This window comes from Poecilia mexicana, unplaced genomic scaffold (assembly GCF_051168715.1).
Source record: "Poecilia mexicana isolate PSO_F unplaced genomic scaffold, ASM5116871v1 scaffold_15, whole genome shotgun sequence".
In the NCBI taxonomy this organism is placed as follows: domain Eukaryota; kingdom Metazoa; phylum Chordata; class Actinopteri; order Cyprinodontiformes; family Poeciliidae; genus Poecilia; species Poecilia mexicana.
The window spans coordinates 13,628,385-13,651,941 of NW_028263384.1; the positions used below are offsets into that span (position 1 = coordinate 13,628,385).

Consider the following 23,557-nt stretch of genomic DNA (forward strand, 5'->3'; position numbering starts at 1 on the left):
TCCAGTGACCCACATGCACAGCATGCCTTGCTGCACAGAGCTGTACAGTAGCATGGGGCTAAATCAGTAGATGCGACTTTCCCACCGAAGGGGAGGGAATAGGAAGCAGGTGCTGGCACTGCATGCTTGTTTAACAGTGGGGAGAGGTTTGGCTCATCTAACAGCATGCAACACATAACCTTTGGCTTTGTGACAAATTACATGTGAAAGCATGCGTACTGTTTATGTAAAAAAATGCGCTTGTCCTGCATAAATTACAGTCATTTATATTTACAAATGACTGTAAATATAAATACTGTAAATATAAATACTTGTTTCTGATGGCAGTAGAAGATGGCATACTTTTCAAAACTCAAATCAATAATTTATAATCCAGTAACGCTTTATGAAATCTGACATCGAGTTTGTTTTGAGAACATTTTAGAGCATTATTATGTGGCTCTATTTTCAACAAAAGCTTCAGGGCAATGTGTTTTTTTTTTTAATTTGGAATCCCCTCCCGGGGGTTGTATGTGAGAAATTCTCCGAAATATCACAAATGAGGCCCCCAGATGACCCATTTTCACAAGAAATAAATTGACTCAATGAATTATTCCATCTAGTCTTTCGGCCTCTATAACAAGAAGGGGACTTGGAACAGAGGATAAATTAGGACACTCAGTTCTTTTGTTGCCCTTTTACTAAATCAAAGCAAAGACATTAAGGCAGATTTGGCACATTTGCCCAATTTATGGTTTCGTTTCATACCTTTCCCCTTTGAGGATGGCGAGAAAAGCGAAAGGAAGTGGAAGTGACTGAAGGAAAAAAATAGGTACTGAACTTTGGAGATAAAAAAAATGACTAGGAAAATGTAGTGAGCAATTTTCTTATATGCTTTATGCATAGCATCATCCACAGATAAATTAAAAAGTTCTGAAAAAGGCAGATCATTAAATAATTAAAACATAACTACTAAGGGAAAAAAAAAATCCTGTCCTCTCTGTTGAAAAAGAGAAAAAATAATTAAGAATCTTTTTTTTGTTGTTTTTAGAGCAACTTTGGTGCATAGGCTGAGTGACAGCTAATTGTTTTGATGCCTAAACTTGGATCTGGGAATGACATAAAATCTGTCAGATGTCCCACAGCAGCGCGCTGCTTATGGATTGATCAGGTTACACGCTGGATTTTGTGATGTATTCAAAATTAATTCAGTTTCTCATAATAATTCCTCACAATTAGTGCATTTTTTACAATATTAAAATATGTATACTACCTATCTGTGTCTATAGAAACCTTCTGCAGCTGCACTGGACTCTCTTGCATAAAACATAACACCTTTCATTTTGCTACGTTCTTTTGATACCACCCACCTATTTCTCCATAGGGTGTCACTGCAGTCCTCATCTCTTGTCCTCCACCTCGTTACTCTCATCCATCTTCGCCCTACACTTCCTGGCCTCATTATTCACTTCTATCCTCCCTGCTCCAGGTACCATGTTAGGACTTCTAATGCCTCGTTTCCACTGAGAAGCATGGGTTGGTACAGTTTTGTAGGCTATTTTGACTGTTCCCAATGTAAAAGTGACTGGCTATTTGTGAAACACTTCGCTATTCTGAAGATCCTGGATGTAAAATTACAAAATCTATCAGAAAAGACAAAATCACAAATCAAACTTTAAGAATGACTGAATTCAATCTTATAGTTGTCTCCACTGCAAATAACTTGTAATTAGCCAGCAATTTCAAATGTTCAGAGTAATTTTATGTTCCTAAAAAACAAATATAGCACTTAATAAAATACAATGACACATATAATTTAATTTATAAGTCAAACTTAACTTAAACACTAACTTAGTGCTGAATAACTTTCAGCACCAACTTTAAATAAATGATTTGTAATTAATAGTAACAATAATAATACAATTAGCAATCATTAACACTAGATATTGTCTTATTTTTGCTTTTAACTCGTTGCCGAAAACCAGTGGGTCCGAACACATCCGAGACATGTTTGTAATTAAACTATGTGTAGCGGCCACTCGGATTGAACAGCCAGACGCAGGGAGTTTCAAACAGGTGCGGTTTAATCTCGACCTTTCTTTCCATCGACACCGTGAAAACTGTAGTATAAAACAAAAGGATACAGAACCGTTGGACATGCTCAGCTCTTGTATAAAACCACAGAAGGTAAAATGGTTCAGCTACAACAGGAATGAGAGTCAAAAGGCCGGTGCTCAACAGTTGATTTGCATTTGCATGGCTCTCAGCAACTTCATTTAAATACGAAAACCTCTGCTAGGCCGAAGGGGAGGGGGGTGATAGAGGAACACGGACACAGCGTTTTTGACCATTCTTGGCAGTGCTCTACAATTGTCCACTCTGACAAAAACCTCTTGCCGATAGCCCTCAATCTCCATGCGCACGGCAGAACTAGGTGTCAATAGCTGTCGAAAATCCCACTTTTCATGCTGTGAGTGTTGTGACAGTATTATCATAAGATTAAGGAAGCTATTAAGAAAAGTAAAATGAATAGCGATGGCTTTTTATGGAGCATTGACTGCAACTATTTTAGAGTAACCTGTTTACATGTGTAGTAGAGGCCAGGAGTGATGTGATTGTGATGTGATCTGCCTCCCTGACATAAATCTTTCTTAATTATAATTCTCAGCTATTATTTATGTCTGAATTTACTGAGCTTTTTTGCTTTTTCCAGTGCAGAATGAAAGTTGGCTAAAGTGCATCAGCAAGACTACAGACACATTAAAAACAATTGGATAAGTACGGTATGTGACTTAGTAGCACATATAGGAGTGACGCAAATCAGATTTTTTTTTTTTTTGGGGGGGGGTGAAAAAAATCAGAATTCAGTTTTTTAGACTGTCATGAAAAAGTTGGATATGGGTCATACGTGGACAAAAAAAAAAAGATTTGGGTCACATTAGCCTTACACTCTGCAGTTCGAAATTCCAACTTAGGACAGACTAATGCAGAGCAGGAATACAAGAGGCTTTTTTTTCTTTCTTTTTTTAAGTATTGTGTTGCAAAAGGTAAGTCAGGTAATAGATGTTATAGGAAGTTTCAGAAACCTTTGAAGGACAAAATAAAGAGATGGAGAAAGCTGCTAAAAGGGCCATGCAACATTACAGACAGTTTTCCCTTGTTAGTAAATTAAAAATATAAAATGACATTTTGTTTTTCATCCCATAAGATTATGGGATGTTAAAAAGGGCCAGAGACATTACAGAAATGGTGTTATTTTCTCAAAGCAGGGTCCAGTACAGTTCCAGTACATCAAAGCAAACGGGGGAGAATGAAATGGCTCCTAACAAGCAACGCTGAAGCTCAACTCCACAAGGTCTGCGAAGGGATATGGTTACTGTCACCTGTGGGTTAAAGCCTCCTCCCTGGTTTGATGTTTGAATTTGAGGTTATTTGATGCTTCACTTTCAAGTCGGCCTGACAGAACACGACTGCAACCAGATTTCCCAGCAGGACTCTCAACTGCTCTGCAGACAAACTCGCACACATCACCCTCAAGCCACATCAAAGCAGAGCTCTCATCTCTGCCCTTTATGAACGGCACAGATGGGTTTTATATTGGTTTGGCTCCGTCTAGTGGCGGATATGTAGACTTACAGGTTCAAACATCTTTCGTCAGTAAAAGTGGTTCAATGTTGTTGCTTTTTTTTCTTTCTCTCTCTGTCAGTGACCATGGTGTTGTTTCTGATTGGATCCTCCATCACTGTCAGCAATTCATCTCATGACAACCGAACTGCAGGTAAAACATCAAAGGTCTCGCACTGCTAATCTTAAAGAAAGAACCGTGTATGTTTTAAATATCACAGGTTTTTACATTTGTTTTAACATACTGGAGTAATTCTCCAGATCGTCACACAAAATGAATGTGATGCTGTTGTAAAGAAGAAATTTGAGAGAGTAACTTATCTTTCATTTCCACGGCTGCCCAGGTTTGCCAGGTCCGTGTTGTGCGTTTTGAGCAAAAGCTGATTTAACTTTCGAATGCCAGTGAAAACACTGAAACAGCCTTTTGCTCTGCTGCTGCCAAATTGGAAGCCAGCGTCAGCATAGTGCTGCTTAATGATGTGTGGAACATCTAGAAAATAAAACCCAATTAGAACCAATAAATGTCCAGGAGTTATAAAAACAGATGGGGAAAGAGTTATAAATTAAAATCTATGGAAATCCAGAATGTTGATATGGACAATTTATAGGTTCCTTGTGTATTTAAAAAATATATATTCTCAAGGCTAATTATTGCAGAAATAAAAACGTTCAGTAAATTACAAAAAAAACAAAACAAGATAATCTAACAGTTCACTGCATACCCTTTAGAGCAACACTTCCAGCAAATTTGGAGACTTTAAAACTACAACTGCATGGCTTCTATTTAGCACAATTAAAAACAAAGAAAGACAGTTGCACAAATTAATGCTTGAGCTCTGGGAACTCTTCTGAACGCTGTTTGTTTCTGCAGCAGTCTTAAAACCGCCTCCTTCTCTCTGCGTCCAGGCTCACCGAAGGTGGACTGAGTCAGAGAACAATCCGTCCTGCAGTCTGGACAAGACATGTCCATTTGTTTTTAACTCACAATTCAAAACTAAACAATATATCTATATTTATTTTAATTCTGGAGTAAAATAATGAGACATGATATGACCAAAAACATTTCAGGAAGGCCTTGTTAATTGGTTTAATGTAAAACATTACAGACTGACAGAGTTAGCAATCGTGGTGTCAAATTCAACACAGTGCAAAATGTGGGTGCCTATTAATATATTTTTTTATATGTTTATGCTGTAAGACATAGCATAAACAAACAAGAAAAGTATATTTTTAAGTTTCAGCTTTTCCTTTGCACAGAAACAGTTTAAAGAAATGAGGCAAAATTTGCTGCTGACATAAAAACAAGCTGAGTCGTTTATGACATCTCTGTCAACAGCAGCATTAAAAATGCATGAAAAAGAAGAAGTAAACATATTTCTTTTCCCTCTTAAAAAGTACAGAAATAATGAAAGTTCTTCAAAAAGAATAGCTAAAAAAATGTAATCCTGTGGATTTTCTATAATTGTGCACACACAGACAAAGTTGGATGTGAAGAACTGGAAAACAGAGTAACAGCAATAAGTAATTCTCTCTCAGCCAATCGCCCATTGTCACCAACATTCAATGGACAAGAGACATGGTACGGGATGCCAGTTCATTTCAGGGCAACACAGAGACAGACAGGACAAAAAGAATTTATATATTAGCTCCTAGTGCAATTTTAGCAAAAAGCGATAAAGCTTCGCTGATTAACTACTCTACAAAAGACCCACTAAATATCCCAAAAGATCTGGATTTTTAATTAAAAGAAAAGATTGTTCCACATTAGATTCGTTTAAATAAAACCCCAAGGAAACTGCAATATTTTATTTATGTCTTAATGATAAATTCAAGAAGACTAAGAGATAACTCAGACTGAATTCTTGTAAACTATGTCAGTAGTTGTCACAGAAATCTAATCCCACGTCTTACCGCAGCATGATCAGCGATCAGCGCATTACTGATAACAATTGTTCTGAATCATTATTGTGAGCATAATCCCACTGCAAGTTATTTCTGTATATCTGTAAGGTAAAAGTTTGAGTGGAATTATGCAAATTAAAATTGAGTCATTTTTACTTGATGAGTTACAAATTGAGTTATTTATGCAGCATCGAGACTTCTAAGCTTTCTTGATAAGTCAGAAGTGAAAAAAAAAAAAAACTAAAAAACTTTTAGTTTGAAGCTTTTTTGTTTTGAAGTCATCTGTTTCACCGGTTGTTTGTGCAGAAAACCCCACCCACCACGGTGATCACGTCCTGCCCTCGACGCTGATCATATCCCTGCTTCTTATCATTGTTGTCCTGCTAACAATCTACTGCCTGAGGTAAATAAAGTCGCACACCCCACAATTACTTTTCTCACCGTCTCCCTCTTTTTTTTTTTTTTTTTAACGTTAAATGAAAATAAGGCTGAATGTGTCAGGGCGTTATTGTTTGGGGGCCTGGGGGGGGTTAAACAGGAGGCGAGCAGTGGCTTATGGGCTAACAGCTGCTTGTTAAGGAAGACGGCAAACAAAACGAGTTGGGTCAGATGAGGCTTCACATTCCGAAGCGACAGCATGAGGAGGAACAGCTTTACTTCCCTGAGATGGTTAATGTTGCCTTTGACTTTCTGACTCATCTCATGCGCTGAGCCGTTCTCCGCGGGCACCTTTTTCCGCTGAACTTGGCTCCCTTCATCAGATGGTTTTCATTACCTCACCCTATTTCTTACGTTACAGGTTTAAAAACCACAGGAAAGCCCTGGTCACATCCGTGGATAAGAAGATTCCAAATGGCTTCTTGGAGGAACAAGGTACTCCTTCTGCACTCAAAATAACCACCGGAGCATGAAAATATAATGCATCCATTTTCTTTTTATGCCTTTTTTTATTTTACTTGTAAATTTAAACTCTTTATGAACAAAGGAAGACTCATGAGCCAAAGCTGGAAAAGTTGTGTGTGTGTGTGTGTGTGGGGGGGGGGGCTCTTAGGTTTCATAGCACGTAGGGAGCCACATAAACTTTTCTTCAAGTGGAAAATAAATGTGCGGAAATGCCAAATTCCGAGCTGAGATGGTTTTGAGCCGCAGCACCAACTTTATGACTCCAGAAATCATTTCTGTCACGTTACCCACAGAGGTAGGAAATCTTAATAGTCATCAGGCTTGTTTGTGCAGGTGCTGCGAGATCTTGTAATGTCGTCCACTGGGAGACATTTTCTGTCTGACCACCGTATATCCCTCTATACTCAGGAGAGCAGACAGTGGTCCTCCTCCCTAGATCTCCCTCGCCGTCCAAGAGATACTTCCCGATCCCTCTGGACTCGCTGGAGGAGGAGTACCGGATACGCTCCGCAGATGACGGCAAACTCTTCAGAGAGGAGTTCAATGTAAGATTGTTTGGTGTGGATGACGTTTTTTTTTTTTTTTTTTTTTTTTTTTTTTCTTCGTCAGATCGTATATCAAGTACGGTGGAAAAACAATAAAATATCTTGATAGATGGCTTTGTACCTGGTGCTTTTCTTTTTTCCTTTATCATGTGAGGATTGGTTTCTTTCTTTGTAGTCACTGCCATGTTACTACCACCATGGGTCCTTTGAGGAGGCGAGCAGAGAGCACAACAGAGAGAAAAACAGATACCCAAACATTTTACCATGTGAGTGAGGGTCTGTGTATGTTGGGCCGCGGGTTTATTGACGGCTAAATCACCGGGAAAAGCAGCGCAGCAGGCAGAAATAAAACTTACTTCGCTTTATGTCTCCTCTCTTGTCTCAGACGATCATTCCAGGGTGATACTCAGTCAGCTCGATGGACATCTGTGCTCAGACTACATAAATGCCTCTTACATTGATGTAGGTGTTTTTACCCAATAATTCATCAATATAGTCATTCTCTCTTAGCTAATCTAGAGTGTTATTTTTTTTTTTTTTTTTCCACACAGGGATATAAAGAGAAGAACAAATTCATCGCAGCTCAAGGTAAAGTGTTTTAAGAAAACATTTGAGTTTCTGACTCTTGATGTGTTTTGGAAATCTTTCTCCCGACGTTGTTCCAGGTCCCAAGCCTGAGACATTGGCTGATTTCTGGCGAATGATTTGGGAGCAAAAAACCACAACGATAGTGATGCTGACAAATTTGAAAGAAAGAAAGGAGGTATGTTCCTAATTTTTTATTTTTTTTTACCAAATTATTTCAAACCCTCCTGTAAACACCACAAAGTTTTTTTGAGACCTCTTATGTTTCCTTGTAAGCCAAAGTGCTGATTATCTTTTATTTGACCCCTCTTCTAACTGGGAATCCATTCAAAAGTGTCACCCTGCAGGATCGCTTAGCGTTGAAATTAAATTCAGCCTAACGAGGATAATTGAGTGCTCAAAAAGCAAGTTTGATGGGGCAGATTAGAGGCAGTGGGGATCAATGATGAAGTAATTGTTGATAAGATCCTGAGAGGCTTCATGATAATTAGAGAATCTAGTTAATGGGTTGAAACGTCACTGTGAAGACCTTATCGACTGTTAGTCCGCCTCTGGATTGAATTTTTAAAAGACGCACTGAAAATATAAATTCCTCTGCTCATACAGTGCCTTGATAAAGTACCGTAAGTATTCATTGCCTTTGAATTTTGTCCAATTCTTTCACACTACAACCACAGATGTCAGTGTTTTTTTTTTTTTTGTGTTTTTTTTTTTTGGGGGGGGGGGGGGGGATTTAATGTGAAGGACCGACACAGAGTTGTGGCTTCATTATCAAGTGATGCATCAATTTTGCACATTCAAAAAATGTAAATGTTTCCCCATTTGTCTTATCATAATTTGAGTGGAACTCAGTCAAACTTTTGAAGGTTTGTCACATATTATCAGTGGAATGAGTTCTGAACTTTGACTGGTCCATTCTAAAGAGGTGAATATGCATTTATTTGAGCCATTGCAAGCCTTAGCTTAATGTTTAGGGCCGTTGTCCTTCTGAAATTTGAACCTCTACCCTAGTGTCCGGTGTTCTGCACCTCCCCGTCTTCAAGGTTCATCCATGTTCCTATTAACTCAGACTGACTTCTGTTCTTATTGAAGTCAGGAAACCCCACGGCGTGACGCTGCAACCACCGTTCTGAGCGTTTACCCCTTAGGAGAATCAGGCTAACTTGAGCTTGCCACAGTTCTCAGATTTTTATTTGTCAAGAATTGTGAAACCTGTTGATCCTTTTCCTTCAACTTCATAAATACGTGTTGCTTTGTCTTGGTTTGTCCCATAAAAGCCCAGTGAAATACATTGCAGTTGTAACATGAGAAAATGTTGGAGAAAAGGTACGAGGGGATATGAGCACCATGGTAAGAAATTAATGTGACTGCAGTATTTTTTTATGATCACTCTCCTTCTCCAGGAGAAATGCTGCCAGTACTGGCCGGAAAAAGGCTGCTGGATGTACGGAAATATCCGCGTGGCGACTGAAGACGTCATTGTGCTGGTGGACTACACCATCAGAAAGTTCTGTGTTCAATACGTAAGTGAAAATCAAGGTATAGACTTGTGCTGGTTACTAGAAGCGAATGATAACTTAAAATGAGCGTCACTTTAGAAACAAGTTATATTCCAAGTTTTCAAACTGATTTTTCTCTTTAGATGTTGTTATGTGGTGTAAAACAGCTATTTGTTTTCCCTATCTTCTTCATTTATGCAAATGCAAAACCAAGAGTAAAAATGTTTCCTAGTCAGAAAATGAATATTTTAGACGTAAAACATTAAAAGGGTACAGATGGCAGAAACGGGATATGTCATCAATAAATAAGCGTATTTCAGCGAAAAATAAACAACGCCGTAATGTTCCGAGTTTATCGCTACTTGATCCTCAGGAATCCACGCGCATTTTGAAGGTGTGTTTGTTTCTTTTTCCCTTTTTTTGATTGCCAAGTCGGATGTCTGCTTGGTGTGCTGCGAAGCTTTCACATTTCAAAATTCACTTTGTTCCTTCTCCGTCTGAAGCCAGACAAGCGCAGAAATCCTCTCTGACTCAAAAAAAAAAAAAAAAAAAAAAGAAAGGATGAGTGCGCTGTAGCTCTGTAACGAGTGCTTTCACATTTAGCTCTCTGAAAACACAGCAACCAAGAGAGTGGAATGATGTTCTCCTGGGAGTGAGGCAAAAGGGAAAAAAAGACAACAAAAAAAAACTCAGTTTGATAATTACATTGTATCCCTGAAAGAACAGTGAGAAATATATATACATATATATTTTTTAAATAATGAAAATGCTAATTTTGAATTATCCTACCAACATTTAACAGTTTGTAGGTGGCTTTCTTGAACTGACTTGTGTGTCCACATCCCTGGTGAAACACCTGTGGCGTGTTTGTACTTTTGCAGCAGGGCAGCGATGGCGTTCGAGCTCCTCGGCTGGTCACCCAGCTCCACTTCACCAGCTGGCCAGACTTCGGGGTGCCGTTCACGCCCATCGGAATGCTAAAATTCCTGAAGAAGGTCAAGGCTGTCAATCCGTCATATGCTGGGCCTATTGTTGTCCACTGCAGGTAAAATACAGGAAGAAAGGAGACATCAAGTGGAACGACACAAAGAAACAGAGTTGCTGATTTAAGTTAAAAGCTGAGTTTACACCCAGGGTTAATAGAGTTTTATATAGAGAGAGAGAGAAAAATGAAGTTTTTTAGAATGAAGTGCTTTAGAATTGTATTTGTTTCAATGATCAGCATAATGGCCAACCAAAGAAATCTGCAGCTGACTATAGCAACTGCTGCAACAGGTGTTGACTTCTTGAATGGGGCCCACACTGCTGACGTTCAACACCCCACTGTGGAATCCAGGCTCTGTGCTCCCAGAGGTGCAGTTTGCCCAAATGACCCTTGTAAATCTATTAGTGTTGTGTTTGGACTTCAGAGGCGAAGCATTTCTGCATATGCTCGCTGGCCACAATTGACTCCTTTGTTCGAAGCACACGGTTCTACGGGTCTGCACTACGGCTTCTTTAAGTGGGAGGCAAATATAGGCTGCTTACAGTGGCTTGTGTCTCATTACCACCAAAAACTTCAATGTATTTTATGGGGGGTTTTATGCGATAGACCAGCGCTAGGTAGTGCATAATTGTAAAGTGGTCTTTTACTGGTGAGCGTCTAAAAAATGTGGTGTGCATTTGCCTTCGGTCCCTTCCACGTCAATTACTTGGGAGAACTACATTACGCTGCAATTGGAGCTCTCTACCAGCTTTGCACATGTGGAGACTTGGGATTGCTGTGTCTTTGAACATATATTTTCTTTTAAAGAATCTCCACAAATGTTCTGTTAGATTTGCATGTAGACATTCCTCTTTTAGCAGCATTACGGAGCTTTGGTCTAAACCATTCCATCGTAGCTCTGTCTGTATGCGAACCACCACCAGACCAAAGCTTTTGAAACTTCTATCGGGTTATCCTACAAGATTGCTTTTTGTTTATTGTTGAGTTCTCCCTGCTGAAGGAACTCATCCTCGCAACGTGATGTTGCCAAAAAGTGAAGTGTTTTTGACGTGTTTGCTGTGTCACCTGTAGGACGGCAACCTGCAAACAGAACTCCTAATGCCTGCTCAAACACAAAAAATGATGCATGACTAAGCTGGAGATCTCAGCATGTCCTCCAGAGTGCCAGTGCGTTATTTCAGATTTAAGATGACGGATTGAACAGAGTTCTGTGAGAATTTCAAAACTTGGGATGGTGTTTAATAACCTAATACTGCTTTAAGCTTACAACCTGTCTGTTGTGTTCCCTGCTTATTTGTTTGGTTGAATTACTCACAAGTGGATTTGCAAATTTGACTTTTGAAGTCAGTTGGTTCCCCTGGATTTTGTGTCAAAGTGTTAGAGGAATTGGAAAAAAAAAAATGTGCGCACATAAGCCCCACCTTTCAGATTTGTTTTGAAAAATGTATTTATTTTCCCTTCGCCATTATTCTACTGGTCTGTCGCATAAAATCCCAACATAATACACTGGAGCTCGGCTGGAACATGAGGAAAATGCGAAAGGGCTCGGGATGCATGAATATGTTTTGCAAGGTGCAGTAAAGGTTTTCCTTTGTGCATGTTTTGTTTTGTAACTTTTTTTTTTTTTTTTGAGCTGTTTGTCACAGACCAGACCTTTCCCTTGTTTGTGTTTTCCGCAGCGCCGGAGTCGGGAGGACGGGGACGTTCATTGTCATTGACAGCATGATCGACATGATGCACATGGAGCAGCGAGTGGACGTCTTCGGCTTTGTGAGCAGAATACGAGAGCAGCGCTGCCAACTCATCCAGACAGACGTAAGTGACGACCCCGTGCGACCCGCTGCACCTTGAGCCTACGGCTCGACTCGGAACCGTAAACAACCGGAAAACTTGGAAAACAGCCATGTTCTGTAATACAGAAAAAATAAAATATAGAGAAAAATAGTTCAGCAGAACTAAATCGGCTTCTGTTGTCTCTTCTGATCTTTTCCTCCTCAGATGCAGTACTCCTTTATCTACCAGGCTCTGTTGGAGTACTATCTGTACGGAGACACTGAGCTAGATGTGTGCTCTCTGGAGGGCCATCTGCAAAGGCTTCACAACACCAGGGCCCCCCACGACAGGCTGGGCCTGGAGGAGGAATTCAGGGTACGAAGGAAGGAGCTCCCCGTTAAACATCTCAGTAAAGAACGAATTGTCGCCCATCACCCTGCATCCTACACAGTTATATTATCATGGAAACGTTGCCCAGGGTGCAGCTCTTGGCGGCGAAAATCATAAGTAAAAATGTTTTTGGATCAGCTGAAACTTTATAAGGCACCACCATCTGCCGTCTTCAGTTTGTTTTAGCTTTGATGCACAATCCTCCATGGCTCATCGCAAACTGAGCGGAATTACACTCCAGTTCCTACTTTTCAGATTTTTTTTTCCCCGTCCCCCCACCCCTCCTTTTACCAACAAGTCATGTTTTTTTGTCCAGCTTCAGTTTTTTGTAGTTGTTAACATTATTGAACCATTGTCTGCTTTAGAGTGAAAAAAGAAAGACTCTGTGTTTAATCGCATTAAACACATACCCTGTGTTGATTAAAGTTTTTGATCCACGTCGGTTTGAATGCGTTTTCTCCCCATCAGAAGCTGACCAACGTTCGCATTATGAAGGAGAACATGAGAACCGGGAACCTTCCAGCCAACATGAGGAAGAACCGCGTGCTTCAGATCATCCCGTGTAAGGGCTGCTTTTTTTATGCCCGCTTGGTTTCATAATGCATTACATCCGAGTAACATCAAAGCGCTGATTTCGCAGACGCCGTACATGGATATCTGTCGAATCGGTTCATGTCAGCCAGATCAATGATATTTAAATGTGGGCTTGTGTTTTTTTTTTCTTTTTCTTCTTCTTTTCTTTTTTGTTGTTGTTGTTTCAGCTACAAGTAGAGTAATGAAAGAAGCCACATTTATTTTACAATGTACAGACATTTGATATTGTATTCTGACTTTAATAAGCATGTTTACATCTTTTCTTTATCAGCCTTTAAAAAAAACAAAAAACTTTTATTTTATTATAAATCACTTGTGGAAAGTTTTTGTCTCTTTATTTTATTTTATTTTTTCCCTCTCTGCAGATGATTTCAACCGAGTAATACTCTCAGTGAAAAGAGGACAGGAGTTCACCGACTACATCAATGCCTCCTTTATTGATGTAAGCGCTCCCTCTCAACCTCCTGTATAGATTTCCCATGAAAAGTATAAATAAAGCTCATTGTTTCCTTTGCAAACAATGCAAAATATTATGTTTTGCCGCGCTCTCAAGTCTTGTTTACTGGATGATCCGCCCTCCAGGGCTACAGGCAGAAGGACTATTTTATCGCAACCCAGGGCCCCCTGTCTCACACTGTGGAGGACTTCTGGAGGATGGTGTGGGAGTGGAGGTGTCACTCAATCGTTATGCTCACCGAACTCAAAGAAAGAGAGCAGGTAAAGCGTGGTGCTGCACAAACGGATGAAGAGAAATTGATCTGCACATTTAATGTTCCCTTTATTATTATTATTATTATTAGATATTTTTTGTCTGCATTTTCTTGTTTGGTAGGATTTTTGTATCTCACACTTAAAACATACAGTCATGTGAGGAAATTAGGGCACTAGAAAGAAGGTTTTTCTATCATGTGTTAACACCATGGAGAGGTTGAAAAATCTGTCAGTGACCTTTAAAATGAGATTGTACCAGTTTTTGAGTCTGGTGAGGTTTTAAAGAAGGCTCAAAAGAATTTGTAGAGCAACCATTAAACTGCACAGAAACTATTTTTCAAGTGGAGAATGTTTAGGATGACATGCCCAGTTCAGGCTTTCCTCCTGTGAGCTATTTGACGACTACGATGTCATCGCTCATCCACAAGTGTAACATTCATCAGAGTTTGCAAAGAAGCGTTTGCTTTCTATGAAAAACACGAAGACCAGACTGAAATTTGTCAGAGAACGCAGAGAAAGAAGGACATCTGGAATGATCTTCTTGGCACCGTTAGAATCTAAAAATGAAATATTTGGACCAGAGAATGGAGAACATGTTTTGCATGAAGCCAAATACGTCATTCTAGGAAAGCAGCCCAAATCCATCAAAAGCTGCTTGAGAATGAAATTTAGAAACAGATTCCTGAATGTGTCAAAGGTCAGATCTTGGTTTAACGGATATGTGGGGTGAAATGAACCCAACAGAATGTGCCAGAAACCCCCCCAAACATCTTACAGTTAAAATTGAGGAATGTGGCAAACAAATCAGGTAAATGTCTCATAAAATTCTCTGTTTTTTGTTTTTTCTCTCTCAGGAAAAGTGTTTCCAGTATTGGCCATCAGAGGGCAGTATAACATTTGGAGACTACACAGTGGAGCTGAAACTGGAAACACGGGGTGAAACCTTCACGCGCAGAGATATGGTTCTCTCCAACAAGCCAGTGCGTCATGTTGTGCAGTAATCTACGGTACATCTCGCTTTGTCATGACACATCAGGAAAAATACTTAAATCCTGCACATGTTCTCCAGGAAAAACAGTCGCAACACGTCCGACACTTCCACTTCCACGGATGGCCCGAGATCGGAATACCAGGAGAGGGAAGGGGGATGATTGACATTATTGCTGCTGTGCAGAGGCAGCAGCAGCAGTCTGGAAACCGTCCCATAGTTGTACACTGCAGGTGAGGAACATCAGCAGAAAACTGTGCAAGTACTCCTACTTTTTCCACCCTCACTTGTTTTTTGTGTTATCCAAATCTGGACTTTTGATTTTACAGATAATTTTTTTTTTTCTTGTTCCTACAATAACTTGTACGTTTTCTCAGTAGACCCAGTGTTCTACGCCTAAACCACTTATGTGATCCCTTATAAAGACTTAGCTGTGAATGCTTTGATCAGAACCTAGCTTCAGGTGAAGTGATTCTAAGGCAGCGTACCCCGATGGGATTGATCCAATCCACTGATTCACAGTCAATTAAAACCTCTCAAAGTGAAATCTCCTCTGACTCCCACTATGATTAATCTGATAAGATGAGCTAACGACAGGAAATGGTGTCATCACTTGCCTCTATTCCTTCATCACCGCTTGTCTAGGAGGGGCTTTTTAAAGCTTTTTTCCCCCTCTCCCGGGAATGGGGCTAACCCGCTGCAATCCCCAACGTCTCTCTACACTTTCTCTTCCGAGTTGCACATCACTCTCGCGCTCACTCACTTCCCTGCCTCCCTCCCCCCACACACACATCTCCATCTCTCCATCCCACCGTCATAGTAAACATTGACTCAGTCAAATACTGAGCTTCCAAACTGATTAGTGTTGGCGTTTGGATTAGCCTCTCTTTAAGTGGGGATAATTACTAGTGCCATTACACAAAGGTCACCTTTACTCCCTCTAACTTTTTTCACGTCAAGTAGAAAACAAATGGTCTGAATTTTAATTCCATTGTAAAGAAACTGGAATATACGTTGAAGTGGCATTAATAGGCCTAAATAACCAGTGTCATAATTTCCAGTCTGAGTGATTAATTCATTCCTTCCTATGGGAGGATTTTATCATAAATTTAAAGAAACATGGTCTTGCATATGTATATTAATATGTTAAAATATTTATTTCAATGAGGAATTCATTTGCTAATGAATTAGTTAAATGAGTCAAAAACATAAATCTGAAGGACAAGGATCGCAACTTGAGTATGCAACCACTACTGCTTAAGTTTAATTTAATTTTATTTTATAACAAATTTTATTGTAAGTTTATTGGTCTCCAAAGACGGGGAAAAAAGCCGATGTTTTAGTTGTAATGTCTTGCTTTAACTGGAGGGAGAAAAGAGTGAAGGAACAATGAGAAATTCTAAGTTGTGGAGAAGCATTTAAGCCCATATGACAGTAGTACTGCTGTTTCCATATTGGAGATTTAAAAATCTTTTACTGAATAAAAGGAAGTTTCCCATTAAATAATTAACAGAGTAACTAGTATTCAAAGTGGACTAATTATGGATTATTTTAACATTGTCTGAATTTCTACACATATCATTCACATTTGAAGGTCTACGATACACAGACTCATTCAATAAATTAAAAAGTTATTGAAAAGCCCATTTATGTTAGGAGCTTCATTACTAAGTGAAACATTACATAGATTAATTACAGACAGATGGGTGTTTGAAGCCTTTCTTTCTGTTAATCATGATGATTTTCTGCCTGCACTTGATGAAAACATGACTTTTAAAATGAGAATATTACATCAAACCAATAAAAAAAATAAATAAAGAAAAGCGGCTTTAATAAAAAGAAAAAAAAAAGGCTGTCAATTTAAATTTCAAAAGGTATTTTTAATCTGACCAACGAGTCTTATTGGATCGCAACTTCTAATATGCTGAATAAGATTGTATCTCTACAGACATCCAGAAAAAAATAATCATAATGCTTTTCGAGGATACCTTTTGATCAGCTTTTTGTAAGACATTTTGAGGTCAAATATAAGACTCTGTTGTGACTAAATATAAAAAAAAAAAAAAATCCAACAACCCTACTTTGAAGGGCCTCTGAGGAAACTTTTCTTCTTCAAAATACACTAAGCTATGCAACAGAAGAAATATACAACTTTCCACTTCTGTAGAGGAAATGTGGCCTGACACTGCCGGGCTGCCAGACCCGCTGCACTGCTTTGCTAAACCGCTTAGGCAGAACAAAGAAAAAGATGAGAGAAAGAACTTCCAGCGTTTGCATTTCGAGAAGTAGCTTTTCATTAATTCTGCACCTTCTGTTCGCAGCGCCGGCGCGGGACGGACTGGCACCTTTATTGCACTCAGCAACATTCTGGAAAGAGTAAAAGCCGAAGGCCTCCTGGACGTATTTCAGACAGTCAAGAGTTTACGCATGCAAAGACCACACATGGTTCAGACCGTGGTGAGAGCAACGCGCGATCGCTTTAAACATGTCACTTTTGTCCGTGGTTATGTTGTCTGGACGGTTTGTGCTCATGCTTCTCCTCTCGCTTTTCGTTTCCAGGAGCAATATGACTTCTGCTACAGAGTGGTCCAGGATTTTATCGACATTTTCTCAGACTATGCCAATTTTAAATAGGTCACTTTGTATATACACCAGCCAAATAAAAGTCTGCTTTGTTTTTTTCTTAATGTTGATTTGTATAGCTTTTTACATTTTACACTTGGCATAACAGAACTAATGAAAGTGTTAGGAGACCTTTTGGCACAGGAGAGCTGCAGACTCTCGAAAACAAGTGATCTAATCTGAACAGATTAGGTTTTCTGAATGAACTTATGTGCTACTGTTGTAATAATTTATAAGCAAAAAATAAGTAAGTTTATTGTGTAAATATTATTTGTGCTCAACGAGAAACAGAAAACTCCATATATACGTTTATTTCTGCTCACTTTCAGTCTGGGATTCACTTAACAGCTGCTGTCTGCTGCAATTAGATTCAGCCTCACTAACTAACTTCTGTTTTGCCTGTGGCGATAAATATTAGTGGATTGGTGCCTGACTTGGCAACATGCAATTAGCTTGTATTGGAACGGGCAGGAAGTAATGCGTTATATCAAGAATAATCCAGATGCACCATCCCAGCCGAGCGTCACGTTCTGCTTTTAAGAGAATAGTTTTTATATATCTTATCGAACCAGGTTTAAATGCTTCCATCTTGTGTAAATCGGTGCCATTTTGATTAGACAAAGTTCTGATCTTGAGAAACTTGTCACAAAGTGACACAAATTAAATTATGTTAAGACGGTTGTTTGCAATATATTTTAGGATTTTTTTTTTTCATGTAACATATATTTTGAAGAAGCATTTCATGTATAGATTAGGGAATAATAATAAAAAGTCCAATACATTCATCTGTTTTCTACACCTACCTAGTCATATTTAGGTTTCTGACACAGAAGCTACTTTCCATTGATTAAAAGGTTTGAGGCGAGGTAAACCCTGCATGGTTCTGTAGTTTATCAGAAGGACAAGACTAATAAAGATAAGGAATAATCATTTTAAAATGACAATTATCTGACATTAATGTTCTGTAGACTGTGGCAGGAAACTAGAGTCAGGATTCCTACAAAACCTTCAAGTATGGACAAATTAAAAATAGACTCTGGGAACAGATTTACTGTCAGCAGCAGAGGTTCTTGCATGAGTGGCATCCTGGGTGAGCTCTACTTTTGGCACCAAAAAGACACTTTTCACCAGAAAAGACCGTTCACTCCTAGCCTCAATATAATTACAATTGTTAAACATGCAACTTGAATGCAAACATTTTTGGGTTTGAAGTAAACCTCAAATTGTTTGTTTGATGTTTTTGTGTTAATTTAAAAGATGTAATGACAGCAACATTGAGTCATACAGCTCACAGTCACTAATATCACGGGATCCACTGGCGTATAGTCCATTCTCCTCTACATGTAATTTGTGTCACTCCTGCTATTGTTATTCAAAGTCAAACTTTATCAGTTTAGCTTTAAATAAAAACTGGTTGCCCGTGAAGATGAGACTTCACCTCATATCTCGGTAAGATTTACCCAAATAAATAAAGGTGAAATAACAAAAGTACACGTATATGTTTCAAGAACATTAATATTATTTTGGTTTTATTCTGTAAATGACTTTGAACATTTCTCCTAAATTCCTAATATAAATATCGGCACATTTGGCATATTTTACATAATTAAACTAATAGTCAAAATGATACATGCAAAGTTGTTTCTTGCTTGAAATTCTGCAGAGCAAACAAGTAACAGACTAATTTTAAAACAAACCAAAACTAATATTTCAACTTAGGAAAAATTCTTGGAATTAACAATAACCCTGATATTTAATCACAGCTTTGTCCATCAGGCTTCCGAGTCGATTTTGGGTCACAGTAATCGATGAATCAGTGCCTCAGCAGGTGGAATCATGTGTGTTCATCCAGCAAACGGATGCAGATGTCAGAAAAAAAATCTCCAGTGATCTCCAAATTGTTTTTCTGTGAAATATTATCGACACATATGGCACATTAAATCAACCAAAACAAACAAATGTATGATCGCCTCAACTCGGGTTAATTAGTTAACTTGGAAAATACAAAAATAAAATGGTATGTGTGCCATTTTTCTGACTTCGAATTCTTGAAAAACGAAAATCACATGAAACATTTGGACTTGACATGTCAAAGATGATAAAAATTAATTTAGATATTTTTTTAAAAAATGTGATTGTGAAAGCATTAAATTGCGAATTAAAAATAATCTTCACAATCCCAAGCATCTTACGACATATCTTATTAACTGAAATGAGTTGCATCACTTTACAGCAACAAGAACTCATCTTTTTAACACGGGTTTATCCATTGTATAGTAAATAGAAACTCACACTCTATAGTAACCACAATAGTTATTGATAATCCTAAATTGCCTATATGGAACTATATTTTTGCAAGTTTTGTGATTAAGTATTTGTGGAGCATTGAAGGTTGTACGGCAAACTTTCTACTATGTTTGTACATCCAAATAATTGGTTTACACTGGAATCACTGCTCTTATTATTTTTTATTTACTTTTCATTTTTGGTGTATACATAAAATCAGTCGTGGTCATTCATCATCGCTAACTGCACTGTTGACTTCAATCTGTTCTTTTGCTAAACGAATAACAGATAAGGGTAATGACATTTAAAGCCTTACAGCAAGTGTAACAAATGCACAAGCATCTGGTTTAAGTGATGTTTTTTTTTCTGCCTTTTGTATCTGTGCAGATTTTCAGCAACTGTTTGCTAAAAGCAGCGTCCAATAAATTATAGATGGAGATAAACGTCAGGTTTCATCCAAATGTCTTTTTTTTCTTTTTTTTTTTAGTGAGCACCTCCACACAGATGCATCCAATACATCACAAAGACATTTTATGATATATATTTAATGCCTCTCCAAGCCTGGCAGTGATCTCAGCATATGTGAGCACTTAGCCAGCTCCATTAGTTGTGTTTTGTGTCCCATTAGTCCGTAAATGTGTCACACCTGCAAAGAGGGGATTATAATCCTGACAGCAGCCTTGTACGACACCTATAAAATCCCCCCCCTGGCTAATGCACCACATGCTAACAAGGAAAACACAGAGGTGAGATAGTCTTCGATGAAGTTGGGTGAACGTCCATGAACTTATAAGTGTTGTTTTGATTAACTGTGGTCTAAATTACAGTCTGCTTGCGCACGGTGATGAGTTAGTTTGCATCCGTGGGCTGCGGAGCTGTGACATTATTGTTTTTATTACATATTTGGCTTTCCCCGCAGCTTTAATGAAGGCAAGCAGCAGAGTTATGGTGCAGGTGCTGTTGTTGGCATTGCTGGCTCAGGTCACTCTGTGCCAGCACTGGTCCTATGGATGGCTACCAGGTGGAAAGAGAAGCGTGGGAGAGCTCGAGGCAACCATCAGGGTGAGTGATTATTTTATGTGGAGTTGGGAGTTTCAGGAAATGTGGTAACTTTATTGAAGAAAAAAAAAAAAAACGTTTTACGAGTAATGCTTTCATAGAACTGGCGTGTGAAGTCCGACTCTGGTGCTGTAGGTTGAATTTCACTTCAAGCATTGGTTTCAGTTCCAAAATGTCTCATGTCGTGTTCAGATGATGGGCACCGGAGGAGTGGTGTCGCTTCCTGAAGAGGCGAGTGCCCAAACCCAGGAGAGGCTCAGGCCGCACAATGTAAGAGCTTTTTATACATAATTCATCCTCAATGTTCTCTTCAATTGTACAATATTAATGTGCATCATGCCCCTGAAGCCGCCATGCTCTAAAATCGCAATGACAATATACAAATGGCTCAATCACTGTTTTCATTTTTCCGCTCCTGCCTGACTGAATTTGTGCATGATTAATGGGTCATATTTTTTTATTTTTACCTCACGGAAGGGTGACGACCGTAATTCAGAGCTAATTCTTATCCATATAAATGTATCTAAAAACTGATTTAAAAGAAGGTGTGATTCAATATCTGACTTTAACTCTAGCAAATCAAATTCACAGTGAATATTATTAAACATTTTCAGGGGACAGACTGATACATTTATGGCATAAACTTTGTATAATTTTCAAGCTTCTGGGTATTCAAACTAAAACTGAGCTTCCCAGACAATTAGGGTATTAGAGACAAATAAACATTTTAACACATACATGTAACACTAAGGGCTACACAGTCATGGAAAAGACTTGACGGTACTCCACTTGACATGCCTCACAAGGAGAGTAATCCACAAAAGGTTACTGCTGTATCCAGATGTATTCATGGAAAGTTTAGTAGAAGGAAAAAACCCGTTAAAACTGCACAAACAGGAAATATCACAGCCTCAACCTAAATGTGAAGCAAAATCATTTAAGAGATTCTGGGTAATTGCCCTCTTTTCAGATCAAATTAACTTTCACATTTTATTCAGAAATTAGTTTGCAGTCATGAAGACTTTATTCAGGGTTTATTTATCTGGTCATGCTGCTATCAGTCCAATGTGTTTCATCAATCTTCTACCAAACATTTGGTGATGTTCATGCTTCCCTCTGCAGACAAGCTTTGTGAAGATGCTGCATTCACACCACAGCAAGAATTATCACCTACCCATGCCGCTAAAAGTATCAGTATGTTTTTTTAGTGACCATGATGTCGCTGTAGTCGATAGACGAGAAACACGCGTTGCCCAAAGCCACAGAGAAATTATTTGCTTTTTTCAGTAAGACTCACCAGTCACAAAGTCAACAGAAATAAATATGTGATGTTGTCACTCGGTGTGTAATTCAGCAATGTGAATTGAAATACTGAAATAAAAGAATGAATTGTTCCATTGTGTTTTAATTTACTGAGCCATATTCAAGTTGTAGTTTAAATTCTAACAAATGTCTGGTTTTAATTTCTTTAGATTAATGATGGCTCCAGCCATTTTGACAGAAACAAAAGGTTCCTGAATAAATAAAGGAGCATCAAAAAGAAGACAAACTGTATTATAATCAACGCCATGGACTGCCTACTCTGACTTCAGATTTTTTTTTCTTGTTTTCAACACATAAAATGTCTTTAATGTCATTATAAATCAATTATAATAAACGTTTCAACCCTGACTTAAAGGTGTATTGTTTCATTTAATCAGATTGGTTAAAACACCTTATAGATCTGGTCACCACATTAAAGAAATATAAAAGATCTTTTGTAGCTTTAAATCCAATAAATCGTCTTTGTGTAGCAGTCACGACCGACAAGCATGACAAACTTGTGACACAACAATCTTAGCATGACAACAGCTGGTGATTAAGCCAATTTATTAGGAATCAATGACTTAATTGAATTTGTTACACTTTTGGTAATTCCATTTTCTGCCACGCCAGTCATATGCATATGCAACGTGGAAAACACCAGCTGATTTCTGCGCCGCCCGTATACCTCGCTGCTGATTAGCCTCCGCCGACGAAACACACTCATCTAAATCATTTCTGCTCGCAACGTCCACAACGGCGTTCTCCTAATTTAGGGTAACCGCAGTCATCCAAAACCAGACGAAGTGCACAACTTTAATTTTTTTTTTTTTCCATCTCTCCGTATATGAAATTGGTGTTCATTATAAAAATTGGAATTTCATATCAGGAAAGGAAACGAATCAGCAGGGGGCATATGTTTTAAAGAGAACTCATTTTCTGGCAAAGCCCCACAGACAGAGCACCATACTAATCGCCTGGTGCATAAGGGGCTAAGATTCATGAACTGTGCTGACACCGGGGAGGCCCCGCATTGTTAGAGCGCGCTTGTAATGCACACCAATGAACCCAAACTGGCTCGCACAACTGGGAAAAAGGCTAACATTATAAGAGCACATAGAATTAAGGAGAAATTAAACCGCATTCCGCTGCACTTCCAGAACAATACTTGTTCATTTGTGGTACTTCACCTCATTGGTTTAATATTCATGTCTGTAATTTGCATAACACACTCATTTCATTAGATGAGGAGACGCTGAGCATTTTTTGAAAAGTGATACTTTGCCTTCTTGGACAAAGTTGCGGGGGGGAAAATTGTTGTCCAGGGCATTTCCCTCTGAAGGTCCCACGGAGTTTGCGCTCGTCTTCATGGGGTGTTCAATAATTTTAGAACACGCTCATAAAAGATAATTATCCTTTTACAACTTCTTCTTAAAATACAGGTTTAATTCGGTTTGGTGTACTTTTGCGAGAATAATTAATGTTTACACATAAAGCATAAAATCCCATAAATTCTGTTTAAAGAACCCCGAAGCATTAGCCGTGCGAGCCAACTTTCTCCCCTCCCAGTGTCCTCATCAAGGACCCGCCTAATTGCACATATATCAGGACAACAAAACCTGCTGGTATCTATGTTTCCAAATTTGATTTAACCTCACTTTCTCCTTCCCCAGACCCCCTGGTGGATATTCACTTTGTTTACCTCAAATTAAACTTCATATTGTTTACAGCCTCCTGGTCCCTGAACATTTTATAGCCTTTTAGAATTATTTCTTTATTTATTTTTTGTAATGATTGTAGGGTTGGGATT

The 23,557-nt window shown here is 38.7% G+C and overlaps 2 protein-coding genes across 3 annotated transcripts in view; both read left to right on the forward strand.

Annotated features, from left to right (window-relative positions):
- Window positions 1-17,165, forward strand: part of LOC106914141 (protein tyrosine phosphatase receptor type E) — a 21,596-nt gene extending 4,431 nt beyond the window's left edge. Inside the window, exons 2-20 of one of the 2 annotated variants that reach the window (XM_014980755.2) lie at window positions 3,686-3,757; window positions 5,812-5,908; window positions 6,305-6,378; window positions 6,817-6,953; window positions 7,129-7,219; window positions 7,339-7,415; window positions 7,505-7,541; window positions 7,619-7,716; window positions 8,942-9,061; window positions 9,919-10,082; window positions 11,702-11,837; window positions 12,021-12,170; window positions 12,654-12,747; window positions 13,145-13,221; window positions 13,362-13,496; window positions 14,345-14,470; window positions 14,560-14,711; window positions 16,800-16,935; window positions 17,038-17,165. In XM_014980755.2, the coding sequence (XP_014836241.1) occupies window positions 3,691-3,757; window positions 5,812-5,908; window positions 6,305-6,378; window positions 6,817-6,953; window positions 7,129-7,219; window positions 7,339-7,415; window positions 7,505-7,541; window positions 7,619-7,716; window positions 8,942-9,061; window positions 9,919-10,082; window positions 11,702-11,837; window positions 12,021-12,170; window positions 12,654-12,747; window positions 13,145-13,221; window positions 13,362-13,496; window positions 14,345-14,470; window positions 14,560-14,711; window positions 16,800-16,935; window positions 17,038-17,112 (2,043 nt within the window). In that variant the 5' untranslated portion in view covers window positions 3,686-3,690 and the 3' untranslated portion in view covers window positions 17,113-17,165. Of the gene's footprint in view, window positions 1-3,685; window positions 3,758-5,702; window positions 6,175-6,304; window positions 6,379-6,816; window positions 6,954-7,128; window positions 7,220-7,338; window positions 7,416-7,504; window positions 7,542-7,618; window positions 7,717-8,941; window positions 9,062-9,918; window positions 10,083-11,701; window positions 11,838-12,020; window positions 12,171-12,653; window positions 12,748-13,144; window positions 13,222-13,361; window positions 13,497-14,344; window positions 14,471-14,559; window positions 14,712-16,799; window positions 16,936-17,037 lie in introns of those variants that run through there. The other variant, XM_088012918.1, reaches the window with a different exon arrangement.
- A 2,808-nt stretch (window positions 17,166-19,973) lies between these two features.
- Window positions 19,974-22,110, forward strand: gnrh3 (gonadotropin-releasing hormone 3). The gene is made up of 4 exons (XM_014980758.2): window positions 19,974-20,132; window positions 20,306-20,448; window positions 20,638-20,715; window positions 21,918-22,110. Exons 2-4 carry the CDS (start codon window positions 20,311-20,313, stop codon window positions 21,969-21,971), a joined length of 270 nt encoding a protein of 89 aa, XP_014836244.1. The 5' UTR covers window positions 19,974-20,132; window positions 20,306-20,310; the 3' UTR covers window positions 21,972-22,110.
- Window positions 22,111-23,557: the final 1,447 nt, after the last annotated feature.

What these genes read in the sequence shown, in the direction of transcription:
- gnrh3 (XM_014980758.2), top strand. Translation starts at nt 20,311, where the DNA reads ATGAAGGCAAGCAGCAGAGTTATGGTGCAGGTGCTGTTGTTGGCATTG. An exon ending in AGCTCGAGGCAACCATCAGG is followed by an intron (nt 20,449 to 20,637) that starts GTGAGTGATTAT and finishes TGTCGTGTTCAG; the next exon opens with ATGATGGGCACCGGAGGAGT. An exon ending in AGAGGCTCAGGCCGCACAAT is followed by an intron (nt 20,716 to 21,917) that starts GTAAGAGCTTTT and finishes TAATTTCTTTAG; the next exon opens with ATTAATGATGGCTCCAGCCA.